General features: G+C 44.0%; 1 protein-coding gene across 1 annotated transcript in view; it reads right to left on the reverse strand.

Annotated features, from left to right (window-relative positions):
- LOC139409382 (carboxyl-terminal PDZ ligand of neuronal nitric oxide synthase protein-like) overlaps positions 1 to 18,320 on the reverse strand; it is a 170,725-nt gene that overhangs the window by 43,923 nt on the left and 108,482 nt on the right. Inside the window, exons 7-8 of the mRNA XM_071154462.1 lie at positions 17,759 to 17,949; positions 925 to 1,086 (exon numbers count right to left, since the gene is read on the reverse strand). Of these exons, the coding sequence (XP_071010563.1) occupies positions 925 to 1,086; positions 17,759 to 17,949 (353 nt within the window). The remainder of the gene's footprint in view (positions 1 to 924; positions 1,087 to 17,758; positions 17,950 to 18,320) is intronic.

Raw genomic sequence — 18,320 nt, forward strand, 5'->3', positions numbered from 1 at the left:
GGGTGTCACTGAGTAGACTGATACTCCATGTCATTGATCTACAATCCTTAGGTAAGGCTGTACAGTGAAATACGTATGCCCCAATGAAATTCTAAAGTATAATACATCCAGTGTGATTTCAGATTTTTGTCAAATTAATAAATTATTGTCTTGTGTGTGTGTGTTCAAGCAGTTTGAGTTAAATAAAGGGAGCTCAGTTGTGAAATTGCGGCCATTGGACTCCAGGGTTGTTGCTAACTCGCTGACAGTATGTGGGTTTTGTGTTGTGTAAGTGTAAGTGTGTTCATGGAGTTGCGTGTAAATAGAGGGAAAATAGGGGGAGCTTCGCCAACTGGCTGACAGTGTGAACCTGTGTGTGTCTGTGTGTGTGAGTGAGTGAGTGAGTGAGTGAGTGAGTGAGTGAGTGAGAGTTAATTCCGCACAGATGGAGTGTGAGGGAGTGTATGACCTAAGCGTCCTGACTAGGTCACTGAAAACAATTCTTACTTTATACAATAGTAACCCAACTGTAACCTTTCTATTCTCCTGTATCTACAGTGATACACTGTAAAGGTGACAGTGGTTCAACATGCATGTTGTATTAATCGTGTTTTGTCAATACTGATGTACAGTACATACATTAAGCCTCTTTTCTGCTGTGAATAATTGGTCATATGTGTAGTGTGTGTGTATTTGTGTAGAAGAGCTGGTGTTAAGGTCACACAAGGTAAGGTTGACATGATTCATAAAGGTTAATATTAGTAAAGTCAAACAAGATGGTAGCTAGCAGGGAACCACACACAAACACACAGTACACCGGGGACAAGGTTAAAACACCATTTGTTATGGTAATGACCATATCACTGTAGTTCAAACAACAAGACCTACCACAGTACTACAAACACCATCTGTTAACATACACAAACGTGTGTGTCTCAGTCCTACCTGTGCCACGGCTACATGTGTCTGTTGCTGTTGTTGCTGTAGTTGTTGCTGTAGCAGTTGGATCTGGTGGTGGACTGACAGGGGGGTGGTGGGAGGCAGAGTACCCGATGACGGCAGCAGCATCCTGGGGGACGCAAGCAGCAGAGAGGCCTCCTCTGGAACCTGCCATGGAGGAGAGGAGAGGGTTAATGGTGGATTGATAGATTGAGAGAGGGAGACATCAATACAAGGAGAAAGAGGATGGAAGACAAAGAAATAGACATATTGATGTTCATATTCAGAATGTGTCCTTTGGCAGTGCGAGTGTACATTTCCCCTGGTGATAAGCAGAGCTTGAGGTAAAACAGAGGCATGGCTGAACAGGCCCTAGGAGAAAAGGAAAATTCATGCTCACTCACGCATCCACCCAGACAACCCAATATGTCACTACTGGAATAGCATTCACACAATAATGAATTGAAAAGATGAACAATAGCAGCTTGTATCTGTCAAAGGACTGAAGGACTATATTGTTTTTCCTTGAAGAGCAAATTCAATCTGTCAGTGTGTCAGAGAGAGATAGTTGCATTTGTGTATGTGTGTGTCAGACAAAGACAATTGCATTGACTGAGAAGATGCTTTTGCTGAGAAGAATCCATAAGATATACTTTATTAGTATAGATAGACGCAAGATAGAAATGTGTCTTCTGCTTTCATCCAACCCCCCCTGATACAAAGACACATATTAGGTTGGAGCACAGGCCAGTCACAGAGCAGCGCCCAATGAGCAATTTTTTTAGGGTGTTAAGCTCCTTGCTCAAGCGAACATCAGCGGTTGGTTGCAACTGAGATATTGATGCCAGCAACCCTCCGGTTGCCAGCTCACTCCCCGCCAGCACTGGGATTCGATCCGGCAACCGCTGGGGTTCAGAGAGAGATTGATTGATAGAGATTGATTAGTGTGGGAAATAAAGAAAGACAACTCAAGGTTTGTACCCCCACTGGGCCAGTGGATGAGTGATGGTGTGTCGCTGTCTGATCTACAGCTTAATGGGAACATTACCAGACAGGCTGTTTACGCTCATGACTTAATGATGAACAGTGAAACTAGTACGCTGTGTGTGTGTGTGTGTGTGTGTGTGTATGTGTGTGTGTGTATGGATGTATGTGTGTATGTGTGTTTGTGTGTGTGTAGATACATGTGTATGTCTGTTTGTGTGTGTGTGTGTGTGTGTATGTGATTTCATCAAGTGAAGTACACATCTCTGTACTGTTTATAATAATAAAAAATTATGGTTTCTTTCAGACAGACATTGTCAAAGCGACACTACAACATGATTCACAATACACAGCTTGGTGGAAAATATCTCCTTTAAAGAGACCAGGTCTCCCATATCTGTAACCATGGTGACTAAAATAGTCGTTTCAGAGAGTGGTAGACCTGCCATCTCATCAGAATAATTGCAGTAGTTTGAAGATGAAAATAATACCTTGGCTGTCAGCTCCAAGACAGACTAGTTTATGTATTTTATCTGCTAAGTACCTTTGCATAGAGAACTGTCAGTGGTATAATGGGAGTAGGAGTAAAGAGGAAAGTTAAGAGGTTAATATAATACATGTGTAATGGTTAGGGGCGCTGGGAAGTAGAGAGAGAGAGAAAACGGCTGTATTGGTCGGAAGAACTACACTGAGACATTACGTTGGTAGAGAATATGAAGGGGAGATGGAGAGAGGGAGAAAGAGAGAGAGAGTGATAGGGAGAGAGAGAGATTGAAAGAGAGAGTGGTAGGGAGAGAGACAGAAGAGAAAAAAAGAGGGAGAATGGTAAGGAGAGAGACAGAGAGAGAATGGTAGAGAGACAGACACTTCCTGTCAGTTCCCATAAAGGTGTCCATCCATCCCTCTCAGTCAAGCAGAGCTTTGTGACGAGTCATGTACACATATAGTACGATGAGTAGTTGAAAAGCTACACTAACAAAGACACAGTAGAGGTTATTCAATACCCTTGTTGTCAGATATAGCGCCTTTACTCCTTCCTATGAAGAAACAGTCAGAAGATTTGTACTGTATATTTGAAGAAAGCCGATGGGTAGCGAGTGAATTGTTGTTATTCATCGGGATTTCAGGGTGTGTTGACTTGGGGAGAAATGTATTTCGCCTTGGGGAGAAATACATGAAACCTGTGGTTTTTGAACAATGGCCCTCTGGCCTCTGTTGGTTAATAGTGAAATACCAACACATTCAGTCAAAGCACTCTGAACCACACACACTGAGGGCAGCAGAGAGACCAATGTGTTGAATACAACCCAGCTTCATTTTGCCTGAGGCTGTACTATGCACCACAGGCACCAAGAGACAGACAGACACGCACGTACAGACACATTCACCAAGCAGTTCTAACAAGATAACGACAACACACTAACAGGCATACTGAATAAAGATTAGATTCTCAAACAGTGTCTGATCCACAGCCTTCCAAGTGTGTTTAACTCAACAGACAGCGAAAACAACAATCCGTATGCAGTGAATGCCAAATGTGTTTACAGCAATCTGGTCCCAATTTGGATGGAAACAGCATTTGCATTTTTTTATTCAGACAAGTAAACAAACGAGGAGAAGAAAATGGGGTCTGAAGTTCGTGTTCTGAGCAGAATTACAACTACAAAACACTTCCCAAATATTTTTTGACATGACAAATGTCTCTAAGTTCACACTTCAATGTCAAAACAATATCAAGGCAATATCTACTAAGAATTCAACATGCTGTAGATGCTACCCACTCTCTCCCTGCTCCCTTCCACCCTATCTGCAGCACATGTAGGGCACTTCTGCCCCATCAAAGGGGAGATCAGATGTCCTGATACGAGACAGTCATGCCCTTCACAGTAGACATTGAAGCAAACTACATGTTCCCTTCCACTCCCTCCTTTCAGAGAACACTGAAGTGCACTCATCTCCTTCCCTTCAGAGGTCAAACTACATGTTCCCTTCCACTCCCTCCTTTCAGAGAACACTGAAGTGCACTCATCTCCTTCCCTTCAGAGGTCAAACTACATGTTCCCTTCCACTCCCTCCTTTCAGAGAACACTGAAGTGCACTCATCTCCTTCCCTTCAGAGGTCAAACTACATGTTCCCTTCCACTCCCTCCTTTCAGAGAACACTGAAGTGCACTCATCTCCTTCCCTTCAGAGGTCAAACTACATGTTCCCTTCCAAGTCACCACTCCCTCCTGTCAGAGAACACTGAAGTGCACTCATCTCCTTCCCTTCAGAGGTCAAACTACATGTTCCCTTCCACTCCCTCCTTTCAGAGAACACTGAAGTGCACTCATCTCCTTCCCTTCAGAGGTCAAACTACATGTTCCCTTCCAAGTCACCACTCCCTCCTGTCAGAGAACACTGAAGTGCACTCATCTCCTTCCCTTCAGAGGTCAAACTACATGTTCCCTTCCACTCCCTCCTTTCAGAGAACACTGAAGTGCACTCATCTCCTTCCCTTCAGAGGTCAAACTACATGTTCCCTTCCAAGTCACCACTCCCTCCTGTCAGAGAACACTGAAGTGCACTCATCTCCTTCCCTTCAGAGGTCGAACTGCATGTTCCCTTCCACTCCCTCCTTTCAGAGAACACTGAAGTGCACTCATCTCCTTCCCTTCAGAGGTCGAACTGCATGTTCCATTGCTCACGAGTGGTACAGCAGTCTAAGGCACTGCATCTCAGTGCTAGAGGTGTCACTACAGACCCTGATTCGATCCCGGGCAATATCACAACCGGTCGTGATAGGGAGTCCCATAGGGTGGTACACATTTGGCCCAACGTCGCGACAGTTTGGCCGGGGTAGGCCGTCATTGTAAATAAGAATTTGTTCTTAACTGACTTGCCTAGTTAAATAAAGGTTCAATAAAAACAAAAACAAAAATGTTCCATTCCAAGTCTCCCTCCCTGACTATGGATGTCCTGAGAGCCCTTAAGTGCTATGGCCCTCTGTCTTTCAGTACACACACACGCACCCGTCAAGGGTCTGGGGCTAGTGTTGTAACAGCAGCTGTGAATAAGGCAGTGTGTGTGTGTGTGTGTATGTGTGTGTTTACTCCACCCAGTCCCCTCAGATGTCCTTTGTAGCCGCAGTAATCTGCCCATCCATCTCTCTGCCACCCCATCCACTCAGCAACACAGCCCAACGAAGGGAGGGAGGAGAAGAACGAGAGATGAAGCAATGGACCCCTGAGACAGAGAAGGAAGACTGGCTCCCTGGTCCCTTAGCAGTGATTACACTAGCTGCTCTCTGCTATCTACCATGGATCCACCCACATAACTGTGAGAGAGCTGTGTGAGAGAGAGTGTGTGTGTGAATGCATATGGCAGAGTAGCAGGGGCTAGGGGGTAATGGAGTGGGGCTAGGTAGGATTGGATAAGGGGTTGGGTGAGGGATGCCAGTGGTGTGTGTGTGTGTGCGTGTGATAGGGGATAAGAGAAGCTCATCCACATAGAGCGCTAGGAGCTACAGGCTATTTTGGAACAGGGAGGAACGGGGGAGGAAGTTAACAACAAAGGACCTCTGAAGTGTCACTCCCTCCTGTATCCTGGCAACCATCCAGGACAGGAAGAAACCTCTGGATACAGGAAATATTTTCCAACATGCAAAATAACCATGCCTTGTACCAGTTTAGGCACACTCAGCTCCAGCCATCTATCTCTCTCCCCACAAGTTTGTGACCGACTAGTTTTAAACCTGGTCGCCTGAATGTGTTAGCCTGCCGAACTAAAGACTAGTGAAACACGAACCATCAGCACTGTTGCCAACTAACTACAGTTGCTCTCTGGAGGCACAATCTAGACAGGATTGGAAATATCTGTGTGCACGCGCGTGTAGGGTTGTTGTGATGGAGAGCACCAAGCTGAGAGCCCTGCACGTGGATTGAGAAGGCAGGAGCACAGATTATGTAATACAGCCGAGATGACAGGCAGAGCAGCCCCCCCACCCACACACACACACACATTTGCATCACTATCCTTGTGGGGACACAAACATTTATTGCCATTCAAAATCTAACCCTAACCCCTAATTCTAACCCTAACCCCTAATTCTAACCCTAACCCCTAATTCTAACCCTAACCCCTAATTCTAACCATAAACCTAACCCTTAAGCCTAAAGTAGCCTTTTTCCTTGTGGGGGCCGGCAAAATGTCCCCACTTGTTTGAATTGTCCTCATTTACTACCCACAAGGATAGTAAAACCAAACCACACACACAATGAAACTCAAACAGTCACTGCCATAATAGGACTACCCTAAGTGCATCGTATTATAGAATTACTGCAGTATCTTTAATCATTTCGTCTGAGTGTACCAAACATTAAGAACACCTTCCTAATATTGAGTTGCACCCCCCTTTTGCCACCAGAACAGCCTCAATTTGTCAGGGCATGGACTCCATAAGGTATCGAAGCATTCCACAGGGATGCTGGCCCATGTTGACTCCAATGCTTCCCACAGTTGTGTCAAAATGGCTGGATGTCATTTGGGTGATGGACCATTCTTGATACACTCTTGAAACGGTCAAGGGTGAAAAACTCAGCATATACAGTGGTGTGATATTCAGGTTTTTATCTGTATTCTGTCCTCATAAATAAAGAACCGTGTCTATCTGTGTCTGTGACATTACTATTGATGACTGATATTAATGGCCTGCTCAGTACGACTAAGCACAGCCAGGTCAATGCCTCTAGACCTGGGGTAATGGAGGAAGGGGAGAGGTGTGTGTGTGCACGTGCGTGCAGCAGAGGAGTATATATTCTTAATCTTAATACTAAGGGGTCCCTTCCCTCAGAACTGTCTATGCCTGTGGCCATGTTTATATACGGTAGCTGATAAAGTGAGCCGCCAAGGACAGTGTTTCAATGAGCAGACTGAATGGCTCTAGTGTTACTATAGTAAATCTATGCAGCGCAACAGGGAGAGAGAGTTTGTCAGTGAAGAGCTGATCCAATCAGTGAAGACATTATTCATGACAGATGATTTCTATGACAGGATTTGGCAAATGCCAACTATTTGGAGAGGTGAGGCTAAAACAGCATTTTAGCAGTTAGCAGCACATTTAAACTATTGCTACACATATACCGTTTATGTTTCAGTGTTGTGTTTGTGTAGTTAATGGATATCAGGCTAAGTGGTTGTTTTTCTGAAGTTGTTCAGGTTAGACACTGGTGAAAAACACACGGCCATCACGGCCATCATTTATTCACACATCCACACACCACTGAACACTTAACACCTCACCTTCCTGATTCTTCAGTTATGAGGTGAAAACAATAATAGTCTTTGGAAAGTTGGCACTTTGAATTATTTACTGATACAGCGAAGAGAGAGAGCGAAACAGAGAGATCTGAGTGAGTAAGAGACTTCACTTGCTTTGGCAATGTTAACATATGTTTCCCATGCCAATAAAGCCCCTTGATTTGAGAGAGAGCATGTTAGAGAGTGAGAGTGTGAGAGTGTGAGAAAGTGAGAGAGTGAGAGAGAATGTTAGAGAGTGAGAGAGAGAGAGAATGTTAGAGAGCGAGAGCGAGAGAGAGAGAGAAAGAGAGAGAGAGAGAGAAAGAGAGAGAGAGAGAGAAAAAGAGAGAGAGACAGCAAGCAGTAGCATCCCAATCTCCTGCTGTAGATAGTTTCCGAGGCCATCTGTTGAGCAGTGTAAGCAGTATGCGCCACTAAAACACACTTTTGCTTTCAAACACACCTGCAGGCATCCAAACAGGAGAGGGGAGGATAAGAGTTGAGTAGAAACAGACTGCACGCCTCGAAGCTGTTTGTTCTACAACTCACATCTAGATCACAGCAGAGCAAAGCAGAACAGAGTTCAGGGACACCAGTAGTATAATCTAAACAACCCAACAAAACTGAGTCCAATAGTTCTCAAACTGGACCATTTTGTTTCTCTCCGTCACCCACGCACATTCAACATTTAGATAATAAAGCATTTGACCTTTCCATTGTGTTGATTGGTTTATTTCCAGTTTTGAAGTATACGTTTTCTCAAGATGATTGATGAGAAAAGTTTCATCCAACCCATTGGGTATCTCTCTGCACCCTCATATGCCATGTGTTGAAATACGCAGGCAGACGGATTAAAAGTACATTTTACGGTGCATTCGGAAAGTATTCAGACCCATTTACTTTTTCTACATTTTGTTCCGTTAAAGCCGTATACTAAAATGTATTTAATTGTTTTTTTTGCTCATCAAACTCAAATCAAATCGTATTTGTCACATGCGCCAAATACAGTGAAATTATTACTTACAAGCCCTTAACCAACAATGCTTTAAGAAGTTAAGAAAAAAAAGATAAAATATTAAAAATAAAAGTAACAAATAATTAAACAGCAGCAGTAAAATTGTCATGCCCTGATCGGTTTCACCTGTTCCTGTGATTGTCTCCACCCCCTCCAGATGTCGCTTATTTATCCCTGTGTTTCCTTTCTCTCTGTGCCAGTTCATCTTGTGTGTTAGTCAAGTCAACCAGCTTTCCCGCCTGCCTGATCATCCTGCCTGCCCTGACCTTGATTCTGCCTGCCCTTCGGTACCTTTTGGACTCTGAACTGGTTTTGACCTCTGCCTGACTCTGGACTCTAAACTGGTTTTGACCTCTGCCTGACTCTGGACTCTGAACTGGTTTTGACCTCTGCCTGACTCTGGACTCTGAACTGGTTTTGACCCCTGCCTGACTCTGGACTCTGAACTGGTTTTGACCCTTTTGCCTGTCCACGACCATTCTCTTGCCTTACCCTATTGGGATTAATTAATATTGTAAGACCCCAACCACCTGCCCCCTGTGTCTGCATCTGGGTTTCGCCTTGTGTCATGATAAAAATAAAAATAACAATAGGGAGGCTATATACAGGGGGTACCGGTACAGAGTCAATGTCTGGGGGCACCGGTTAGTAGAGGTAATTGAGGTGATATGTACATGTAGGTAGAGTTAAAGTGACTATGCATAGATAATAAACAGAGAGCAGCAGCGTAAAAGAGGGGTCTGGGTATCCCTTTGATTAGCTGTTCAGAAGTCTTATGGCTTGGGGGTAGATGCTGTTTAGAAACCTCTTGGGCCTAGACTTGGTTCTCCGGTACCGCTTGCGTGTGGTAGCAGAGAGAACAGTCCATGACTAGGGTGGCTGGAGTTTTTTAGGGCCTTCCTCTGACACCACCTGGTATAGAGGTCCTGGATGGCAGAAAGCTTGGCCCCGATGATGTACTGGGCCGTACTCACTACCCTTTGTAGTGCCTTGTGGTCAGAGGCTGAGAAGTTGCCATACAAGGCAGTGATGCAACCAGTGCTCTCGATGGTGCAGCTGTAGAACCTTTTGATGATCTGAGGACCCATGCCATATCTTTTCAGTCTCCTGAGGGGGAATAGGCTTTGTCGTGCCCTCTTCATAACTATCTTAGTGTGTTTGGACCATGATAGTTTGTTGGTGATGTGGACACCAAGGAACTTGACACTCAACCTGCTCCACTACAGCCCCGTCGATGAGAATGGGGGCGTGCTCGGTCCTCCTTTTCCTGTAGTCCACAATCATCTCCTTTGCCTTGATCATGTTGAGGGAGAGGTTGTTGTCCTGGCACCACACATCTCATCATTGTTGGTGATCAGGCCTACCACTTTTGTGTCATTGGCAAACTTGATGATGTTGTTGGAGTCATGCCTGGCCATGCAGTCATGAGTGAACAGGGAGTACAGTAGAGGACTGAGCACGCACACCTGAGGGGCCCCCATGTTGAGGACCAGCATGGCGGTTGTGTTGTTACCTAACCTTACCACCTGGGGGCAGCCCGGATCCAGTTGCAGAGGGAGGAGTTTAGTCCCTGGGTCCTTAGCTTAGTGATGAGCTTTGAGGGCACTATGTTGTTGAACGCTGAGCTGTAGTCAATGAATAGCATGCTCACATAGGTGTTAATTTTGTCCAGGTGGGAAAGGGCAGTGTGGAGTGCGATTGAGATTGCGTGATCTGTTGGGGTGGAATGCAAATTGGAGTGGGTCTAATGTTTCTGGGATAATGGTGTTGATGTGAGCCACGACCAGCCTTTCAAAGTACTTCATGGCTACAGACATGAGGGCTACGGGTTGGTAGTCATTTATGCAGGTTACCTTAGTGTTATTGGGCACAGGGACTATGGTGGTCTGCTTGAAACCTGTTAATATTACATACTCAGCCAGGGACAGGTTGAAAATGTCAGTGAAGACACTTGCCAGTTGGTCAGCAAATGCTCAGAGTACACGTCCTGGTAATCAGTCTGTCCCTGCAGCCTTGTGAATGTTGACCGGTCTTACTCACAGAGAGCGTGATCACACAGTCATCCGGAACAGCTGATGCTCTAATGCATGCTTCAGTGTTTCCTCGAAATGAGAATAGAAGTAATTTAGCTCGTTTGGTAGGCTCGTGTCACTGGGCAGCTTGCGGATGTGCTTCCCTTTGTAGTCTGTAATAGTTTGCAAGCCCTGACACATCCGACGAGTGTTGGAGCCGGTGTAGTACAATTAAATATTAGTCCTGTATTGATGCTTTGCCTGTTTGATGGTTCGTCAGAGGGCATAGCAGGATTTCTTATAAGCTCCCGCTCCTTGAAAGCGGCAGTTCTACCCTTTAGCTCAGTGCGGATGTTGCCTGTAATCCATGGCTTTTGGTTGCGGTATGTACGTACGGTCACTGTGGGGATGATGTCATCGATGCACTTATTGACCACTTTCTTATTGACTGAGTCACTGGTGCTTCCTGCTTTAGTTTTTGCTTGTAAGGAGGAATCAGGAGGATAGAATTGTGGTTATGGTCTCTGTGTGTGGAGTAAAGGTGGTCTAGAGTTTTTTTCCCTCTGGTTGCACATTTAACATGCTGGTAGATGTTAGGTAAAACGAATGAGTTTCCCGGCATTAAAGTCCCCGGCCAATAGGAGCGCCGCCTCTGGATGAGCATTTTCCTGTTTGCTTAAGGCCGTATACAGCTCATTGGGTGCGGTCTTAGTGCCAGGATTGGTTTGGGGTGGTACATAGACAGCTACGAGGAATACAGATGAACATTCTCTTCATAAATAGTGTGGTCTACAGCTTATCATGAGATACTCTACCTCAGGCGAGCAAAACCTTGAGGCTTCCTTAGATTTCATGCTGTTGTTTACAAATATACACAGACCGCCACCCCTTGTCTTACCAGAGGCCGCTGTTCTATCCTGCCGAAAAAAATTAAAACCTGCCAGCTGTACGTTATTCATGTCATTGTTCAGCCACGACTTGGTGAAACATAAGATATTACAGTTTTTAATGTCCCATTGGTAGGATATATGTGATCGTAGTTTGTCTATTTTATTATCGTTTGACTGTACGTTGGCTAATAAAACCAATGGTAAAGGTAGATTGCCCTCTCGGCGACAGATCCTTACAAGGCCCCTGGACCTTCGTCCTCGATACCGCCATCTCTTTTACATCACTTTTACAAGGCACCTCCATCTCTCATCTCGTCTGAAGTAAATCCTTCCCTTCTGACCCGTTGAAGAGAAAGTATTCTTCAGTACGGGGTGAGTAATCGCTGTCCTTATATCTAGAAGCTCTTTTCGGTCATAAGTCACGGTGGCAGAAACATTATGTACAAAATAAGTTACAAATAACGCGAAAAAACATACACAATAGCACAATGGACTATTGAGTCATTGTTAGTTTTACACTTAAGACATGACTCTGCCATTGTGCTGTAGCATTTGTGAATTTTGTCTCTTGTGTAATACATTCAATACATTAGTTTATACTGGATTAACAGTATGACCTCCATCTTGTGCCAATATCAGTTATTTTTAAGTCTTGGTTCCAGTAGTTTACAAGAGATTGTCTGTTAGAAAGGCTCTCTGCAAGGTTTTGTATATCTTACCTATCATATGAATATCCTTTTTTGACTCAAATGTAGGTTTCCATTTCACAGAACCTACGGACTGTGCCTTTAGTCCACAACACTAGCCTTGGTGTCTTTCAAGTTGTTCACATGATGTCGTTGGATTGATTTGTGGCTGCGACCAAGGAGCGGTTGGAAGTAAAAGGCTTCGTCAAATGAATGAGACCTGACAGGAGAAAATAGACCTTAAGCTCTTTGGCTCATTTCCTTTCATGAGCTTCCAGAAAACCCACAGTGGATGAAGTACACCCCCCTCCCCCACCCACACACACCTCTACTACCAATGTCACACACTCCCGTCCCAATCCATCTCTGTGTAATCCATCATGTGCGCACACACACACACACACACACACACACACACACACACACACACACACACACACACACACACACACACACACACACACACACACACACACACACACACACACACACACACACATAAAGGGGGTGAGCAAAGGCCTTTCCTAACCCTCTGTTGCTGTAGCGATTTCACACCGTGTTGTTTCCAATCTGATCCATTTTGAACACGCCGTTGACATAACTCTATCTTTAACCATTTGATGCGTACGATTACATATTTGTAATCATTGTTGAGTGGTCCCTGCTGTGTACCATCGCAAATACAGTACCAGTCAAAAGTTTGGACACACCTACTCATTCAAGGGTTTTTATTTTTACTATTTTCTACATTGTGGAATAATAGTGAAGACATCAACACTATGAAATAACACCTATGGAATCATGTAGTAACCTCCACAATCACTCAACCTCAACCCAATTGAGATGATTTGGGATGAGTTGGAGCGCAGAGTGAAGGAAAAGCAGCATATTTGAAATCTTTGATGTATTTGTTACAGTGTGTACAAGTACCGGAGCACATGACTTGACAAGTCGTTTACAGTTCTTGACAAATCACAAAGATAAATAAAATGTTATCATCACCTCAAATACAAGCCTACTGCCTAGCCTAACTGTAGCGTGAAAGCTAAACAGGGTTGCCAGATATGGTTGAAACCATTTCAGAGGGGTTTTGGGGGGATTTCAAGTCCATGGAGGATAGAAATGGGGGAAGGTATCTTAGGGTCATACGATGCAGGAAATATTACTATGATGGGGGATTTAACAATAAATGGGGGGCAAACACAGGATAAGTTGATAAGCTAAATAAAAATACAACTCATGGAAAGGGGGTCTGAGCTGGCAACCCTGAGGTACCATAGTTACAATCTGATGCTGCGTTCAAATCAACTGGGAACTCAGAAATCTACAACTTCCGATTTCAGTACGTTCACGACAACTGGAAACTCTGGAGAAAAAAAAGAGCTCAGACTGGGAAAAATTGTTTTGAAAGGTCATACAACTCTGTCTCTTTCTAGAGCTCCGACTTTCCAACCTAAAGATCACTGACGTCATGATTTGACCTCGTATTCTTTTTAGAGTTCCCAGTTGTATTGAAAGCACCATAAGTCAGTCGAGTGAACCATCCCTTCACCTCATTTTGTTATAACATCTTTGGTCTGACAGCCAAAACGCATTGTATTATGTCAACAAACATGGCGCCACACATAGCTGGCAAATAGCATAGCATTAGCTCATCACAATCAGTACAACCTCCCAATTTTTAAAAAATATGTGTCCATTACGAGCTAAACAAGAAATTGGAATGCATGATTTGTCACCAGCACTTGAAAAACCTGAATAAAACAGTAAATGCTCCATACAGTGCCTTGCGAAAGTATTCGGCCCCCTTGAACTTTGCGACCTTTTGCCACATTTCAGGCTTCAAACATGAAGATATAAAACTGTATTTTTTTGTGAAGAATCAACAACAAGTGGGACACAATCATGAAGTGGAACAACATTTATTGGATATTTCAAACTTTTTTAACAAATCAAAAACTGAAAAATTGGGCGTGCAAAATTATTCAGCCCCTTTACTTTCAGTGCAGCAAACTCTCTCCAGAAGTTCAGTGAGGATCTCTGAATGATCCAATGTTGACCTAAATGACTAATGATGATAAATACAATCCACCTGTGTGTAATCAAGTCTCCGTATAAATGAACCTGCACTGTGATAGTCTCAGATGTCCGTCAAAAGCGCAGAGAGCATCATGAAGAACAAGGAACACACCAGGCAGGTCCGAGATACTGTTGTGACGAAGTTTAAAGCCGGATTTGGATACAAAAAGATTTCCCAAGCTTTAAACATCCCAAGGAGCACTGTGCAAGCGATAATATTGAAATGGAAGGAGTATCAGACCACTGCAAATCTACTAAGACCTGGCCGTCCCTCTAAACTTTCAGCTCATACAAGGAGAAGACTGATCAGAGATGCAGCCAAGAGGCCCATGATCACTCTGGATGAACTGCAGAGATCTACAGCTGAGGTGGGAGACTCTGTCCATAGGACAACAATCAGTCGTATATTGCACAAATCTGGCCTTTATGGAAGAGTGGCAAGAAGAAAGCCATTTCTTAAAGATATCCATAAAAAGTGTCGTTTACAGTTTGCCACAAGCCACCTGGGAGACACACCAAACATGTGGAAGAAGGTGCTCTGGTCAGATGAAACCAAAAAATTGAACTTTTTCGCAACAATGCAAAACGTTATGTTTGGTGTAAAAGCAACACAGCTCATCACCCTGAACACACCATACCCACTGTCAAACATGGTGGTGGCAGCATCATGGTTTGGGTCTGCTTTTCATCAGCAGGGACAGGGAAGATGGTTAAAATTGATGGGAAGATGGATGGAGCCAAATACAGGACCATTCTGGAAGAAAACCTGATGGAGTCTGCAAAAGACCTGAGACTGGGACGGAGATTTGTCTTCCAACAAGACAATGATCCAAAACATAAAGCAAAATCTACAATGGAATGGTTCAAAAATAAACATATCCAGGTGTTAGAATGGCCAAGTCAAAGTCCAGACCTGAATCCAATCGAGAATCTGGATGGTTGGGAGAAGATGCTCGGAGGACGTGTTGGTACCATTCTTTATTCAAGGCTGTGTTCATGTGAGTGAGCCCACACCCTTGTCTGAGTAGCAACCCCACACATGAATGGTCTCAGGATGCTTTTTTCCGGATGACCCAAACAATGGGAAACGGGATTCATCAGGCAAAATGACTTTACCCCACTCTTCAGCAGTCCAATCCCTGTACCTTTTGCAGAATATCAGTCTGTCCCTGATGTTTTTCCTGGAGAGAAGAGGCTTCTTTGCTGCCCTTCTTGACACCAGGCCATCCTCCAAAGGTCTTCGCCTCACTGTGCGTGCAGATGCACTCACACCTGCCTGCTGCCATTCCTGAGCAAGCTCTGTACTGGTGGTGCCTCTATCTCGCAGCTGAATCAACTTCAGGAGACGTCCTGGCGCATGCTGGACTTTCTTGGGTGCCCTGAAGCCTTCTTCACAACAATTGAACCGCTCTCCTTGAAGTTCTTGATGATCCGATAAATGGTTGATTTAGGTGCAATCTTACTGGCAGCAATATCCTTGCCTGTAAAAGCCCTTTTTGTGCAAAGCAATGATGACGGCACGTGTTTCCTTGCAGGTAACCATGGTTGACAGAGGAAAAACAATGATTCCAAGCACCACCCAACTTTTGAAGCTTGCAGTCTGTTATTCGAACTCAAGCCGCATGACAGAGTGATCTCCAGCCTTGTCCTCGTCAACACTCACACCTGTGTTAACGAGAGAATCACTGACATGATGTCAGCTGGTCCTTTTGTGGCAGGGCTGAAATGCAATGAAAATGTGTTTTGGGGATTCAGATCATTTTCATGGCAAAGAGGGACTTTGCAATTCATTGCAGTTCATCTGATCACTCTTCATAACATTCTGGAGTATATGCAAATTGCCATCATACAAACTGAGGCAGCAGACTTTGTGAAAATTAACATTTGTGTCATTCTCAAAACTTTTGGCCACGACTGTACACTATATATACAAAAGTATGTGGACACCACTTCAAATAAATTTGATTTGGCTATTTCAGCCACGCCCGTTGCTGACAGGTGTATCAAATCAAGCACACAGCCATGCAATCTCCATAGCCAAACATTGGCAGTAGAATGGCCTTACAGAAGGGCTCAGTGACTTTCAACGTGACACCGTCATAGAATGCCACCTTTCCAACAAGTCAGTTCATCAAATTTCTGCCCTGCTAAAGCTGCCCCGGTCAACTGTAAGTTCTGTTATTGTGAAGTGTAAACATCTAGGAGCAACAACGGCTCAGCCGCGGAGTGGTAGGCCACACAAGCTCACAGAACGGGAAGTACGTAGCGTGTAAAAATCCTCTGTCCTCGGTTGGCACACTCACTACCGAGTTCCAAACTGCCTCTGTAAGCAACCTCAGCACAATAACTGTTCTTTGGGAGCTTCAAGAAATGGGTTTCCATGGCCGAGCAGTCACACACAAGCCTAAAATCACCATGCGCAATGCCAAGAGTTGCTAGAGTTGCTAGAGTTGGGTAAAGCTCAACTAGAGTTGGGTAAAGCTCGCCGCCATAGGACTCTGGAGCTGTGGAAACGTGTTCCCTGGAGTGATGAATCATGCACCATATGGCAGTCCGACGGACTAATATTGGTTTGGCAGATGCCAGGAAAACGCTACCTTCCCCAATGCATGGTGCCAACTAGAGGTCGACCGATTATGATTTTTCAACGCTAATACCAATAATGATTATTGGAGGACCAAAAAAAGCTGTTGCTGATTAATCGGACGATTTGTATACATATATTTGTAATAATGACAATTACAACAATACTGAATGAACAATGAACACTAACTTAAAATAATAAGTAAAATAATAAAATCAATTTAGTCTCAAATAAATAATGAATCATGTTCAATTTGGTTTAAATAATGCAAAAACAGTGTTGGAGAAGAAAGTAAAAGTACAATATGTGCCATGTAAAAAAGCTAACGTTTAAGTTCCTTGCTCAGAACATATGAAAGCTGGTGGTTCCTTTTACATGAGTCTTCAATATTCCCAGTTAAGAAGTTTTAGGTTGTAGTTATTATAGGACTATTTCTCTCTATACCATTTGTATTTCATAGACCTTTGACTATTGGATGTTCTTATAAGCACTATAGTATTGCCAGCCTAATCTCGGGAGTTGATAGGCTTGAAGTCATAAACAATGCTGTGCTTCAAGCATTGCGAAAAGCTGCTGACAAACGGAGGAAAGTGCGGTTTGAACGAATGCTTAGAGCCTGTTGCTGCCTACCACCACTCAGTCAGACTGCTCTATCAAATATCAAATCATATACTTAATTATAATAAACACACAGAAATACGAGCCTTAGGTCATTAATATGGTCAAATCCGGAAACTATCATTTCAAAAAACAAAACGTTTATTCTTTCAGTGAAATACGGAACTGCTCTGTATTTTATCAAACGGGTGGCAACCCTAAGTCTAAATATTGCTGTTACATTGCACAACCTTCAATGTTATATCATAATTATGTAAAATTCTGGCAAATTAATTACGGTCTTTGTTAGGAAGAAATGGAGAGAAGTGTTAACTAATGTGTGTGTGGGTTCTCCCTGACTCACAAAAACAGTGTCACAGTACATATCAACCTATACATAGGCCACACAACATTGTTTTCCACCTCCTCAAGCCATCTTTAGAGAAGCCACAATATATAGTATTCTCTGGTCCAAGAAATCTATAGATTGACCAATTGTATTATATTCCCTGGTGTAAGCAATCAATACAGTAGATAGACCAATGATATTGTATTAACTGGTCTAACAAGCAATTACTGTGTTCTCTCATTCCAGCACTTTGTTAGAATACTCTATTTATGGAACTTTCATCCTGCTTTGCTTGCACCACACTCCTCTCTTTCCCCCTCAAACACGCCCCAACCTCACCCCCCAAAACACATACACACCCCCATACCTTCTTGTCGTTGTCAATATTGTTGAAGTGTGTGTGGTCAGTCTTGGCGGTAGCATCCACTCCGTCCAGGTCAGTGACGCCGCGGTTAAACTCCTCAACCGTACTGTCCAGTAATGGTAAGGGAGCCTCCTCCGCATCGATGTCTGTCTCCACAGCAACCGCCGACTTCTCCGCTCCCGTTAACTCCCGGGCTGAGTGAACGAACACACCAACACATTGTCAGAAGGAGGGCCAATGGCGTAACAGACTTCGTTGCTAGAAAAAAAGTTGCTACACCACAAGAGGTAGAGAAACATAAAAGATGAGAGGAGGGGAGAGGACTCAGAGGTATTTTGTTGAAAGTTGCTACACCAAAAGATGAGGAAGGATGACAAAAAAAAGAGGGGGCAGGAGGGGAGGAGCTTCATTAAGGTGTTCTCCAGTGGTTCTCTTGTTCTCTCAGCTCTGACAATTAACACTCCAGATAAGCCCATTGGCTGTGCTCAGAGGCTCCTGAGGCTTACACTAGTGGGACAGACAGAGAGAGCTGGGATCAGCTCTCATGTGCGTGTGTGTGTCAAAT

Source organism: Oncorhynchus clarkii, chromosome 5 (genome assembly GCF_045791955.1).
Source record: "Oncorhynchus clarkii lewisi isolate Uvic-CL-2024 chromosome 5, UVic_Ocla_1.0, whole genome shotgun sequence".
NCBI lineage: Eukaryota > Metazoa > Chordata > Actinopteri > Salmoniformes > Salmonidae > Oncorhynchus > Oncorhynchus clarkii.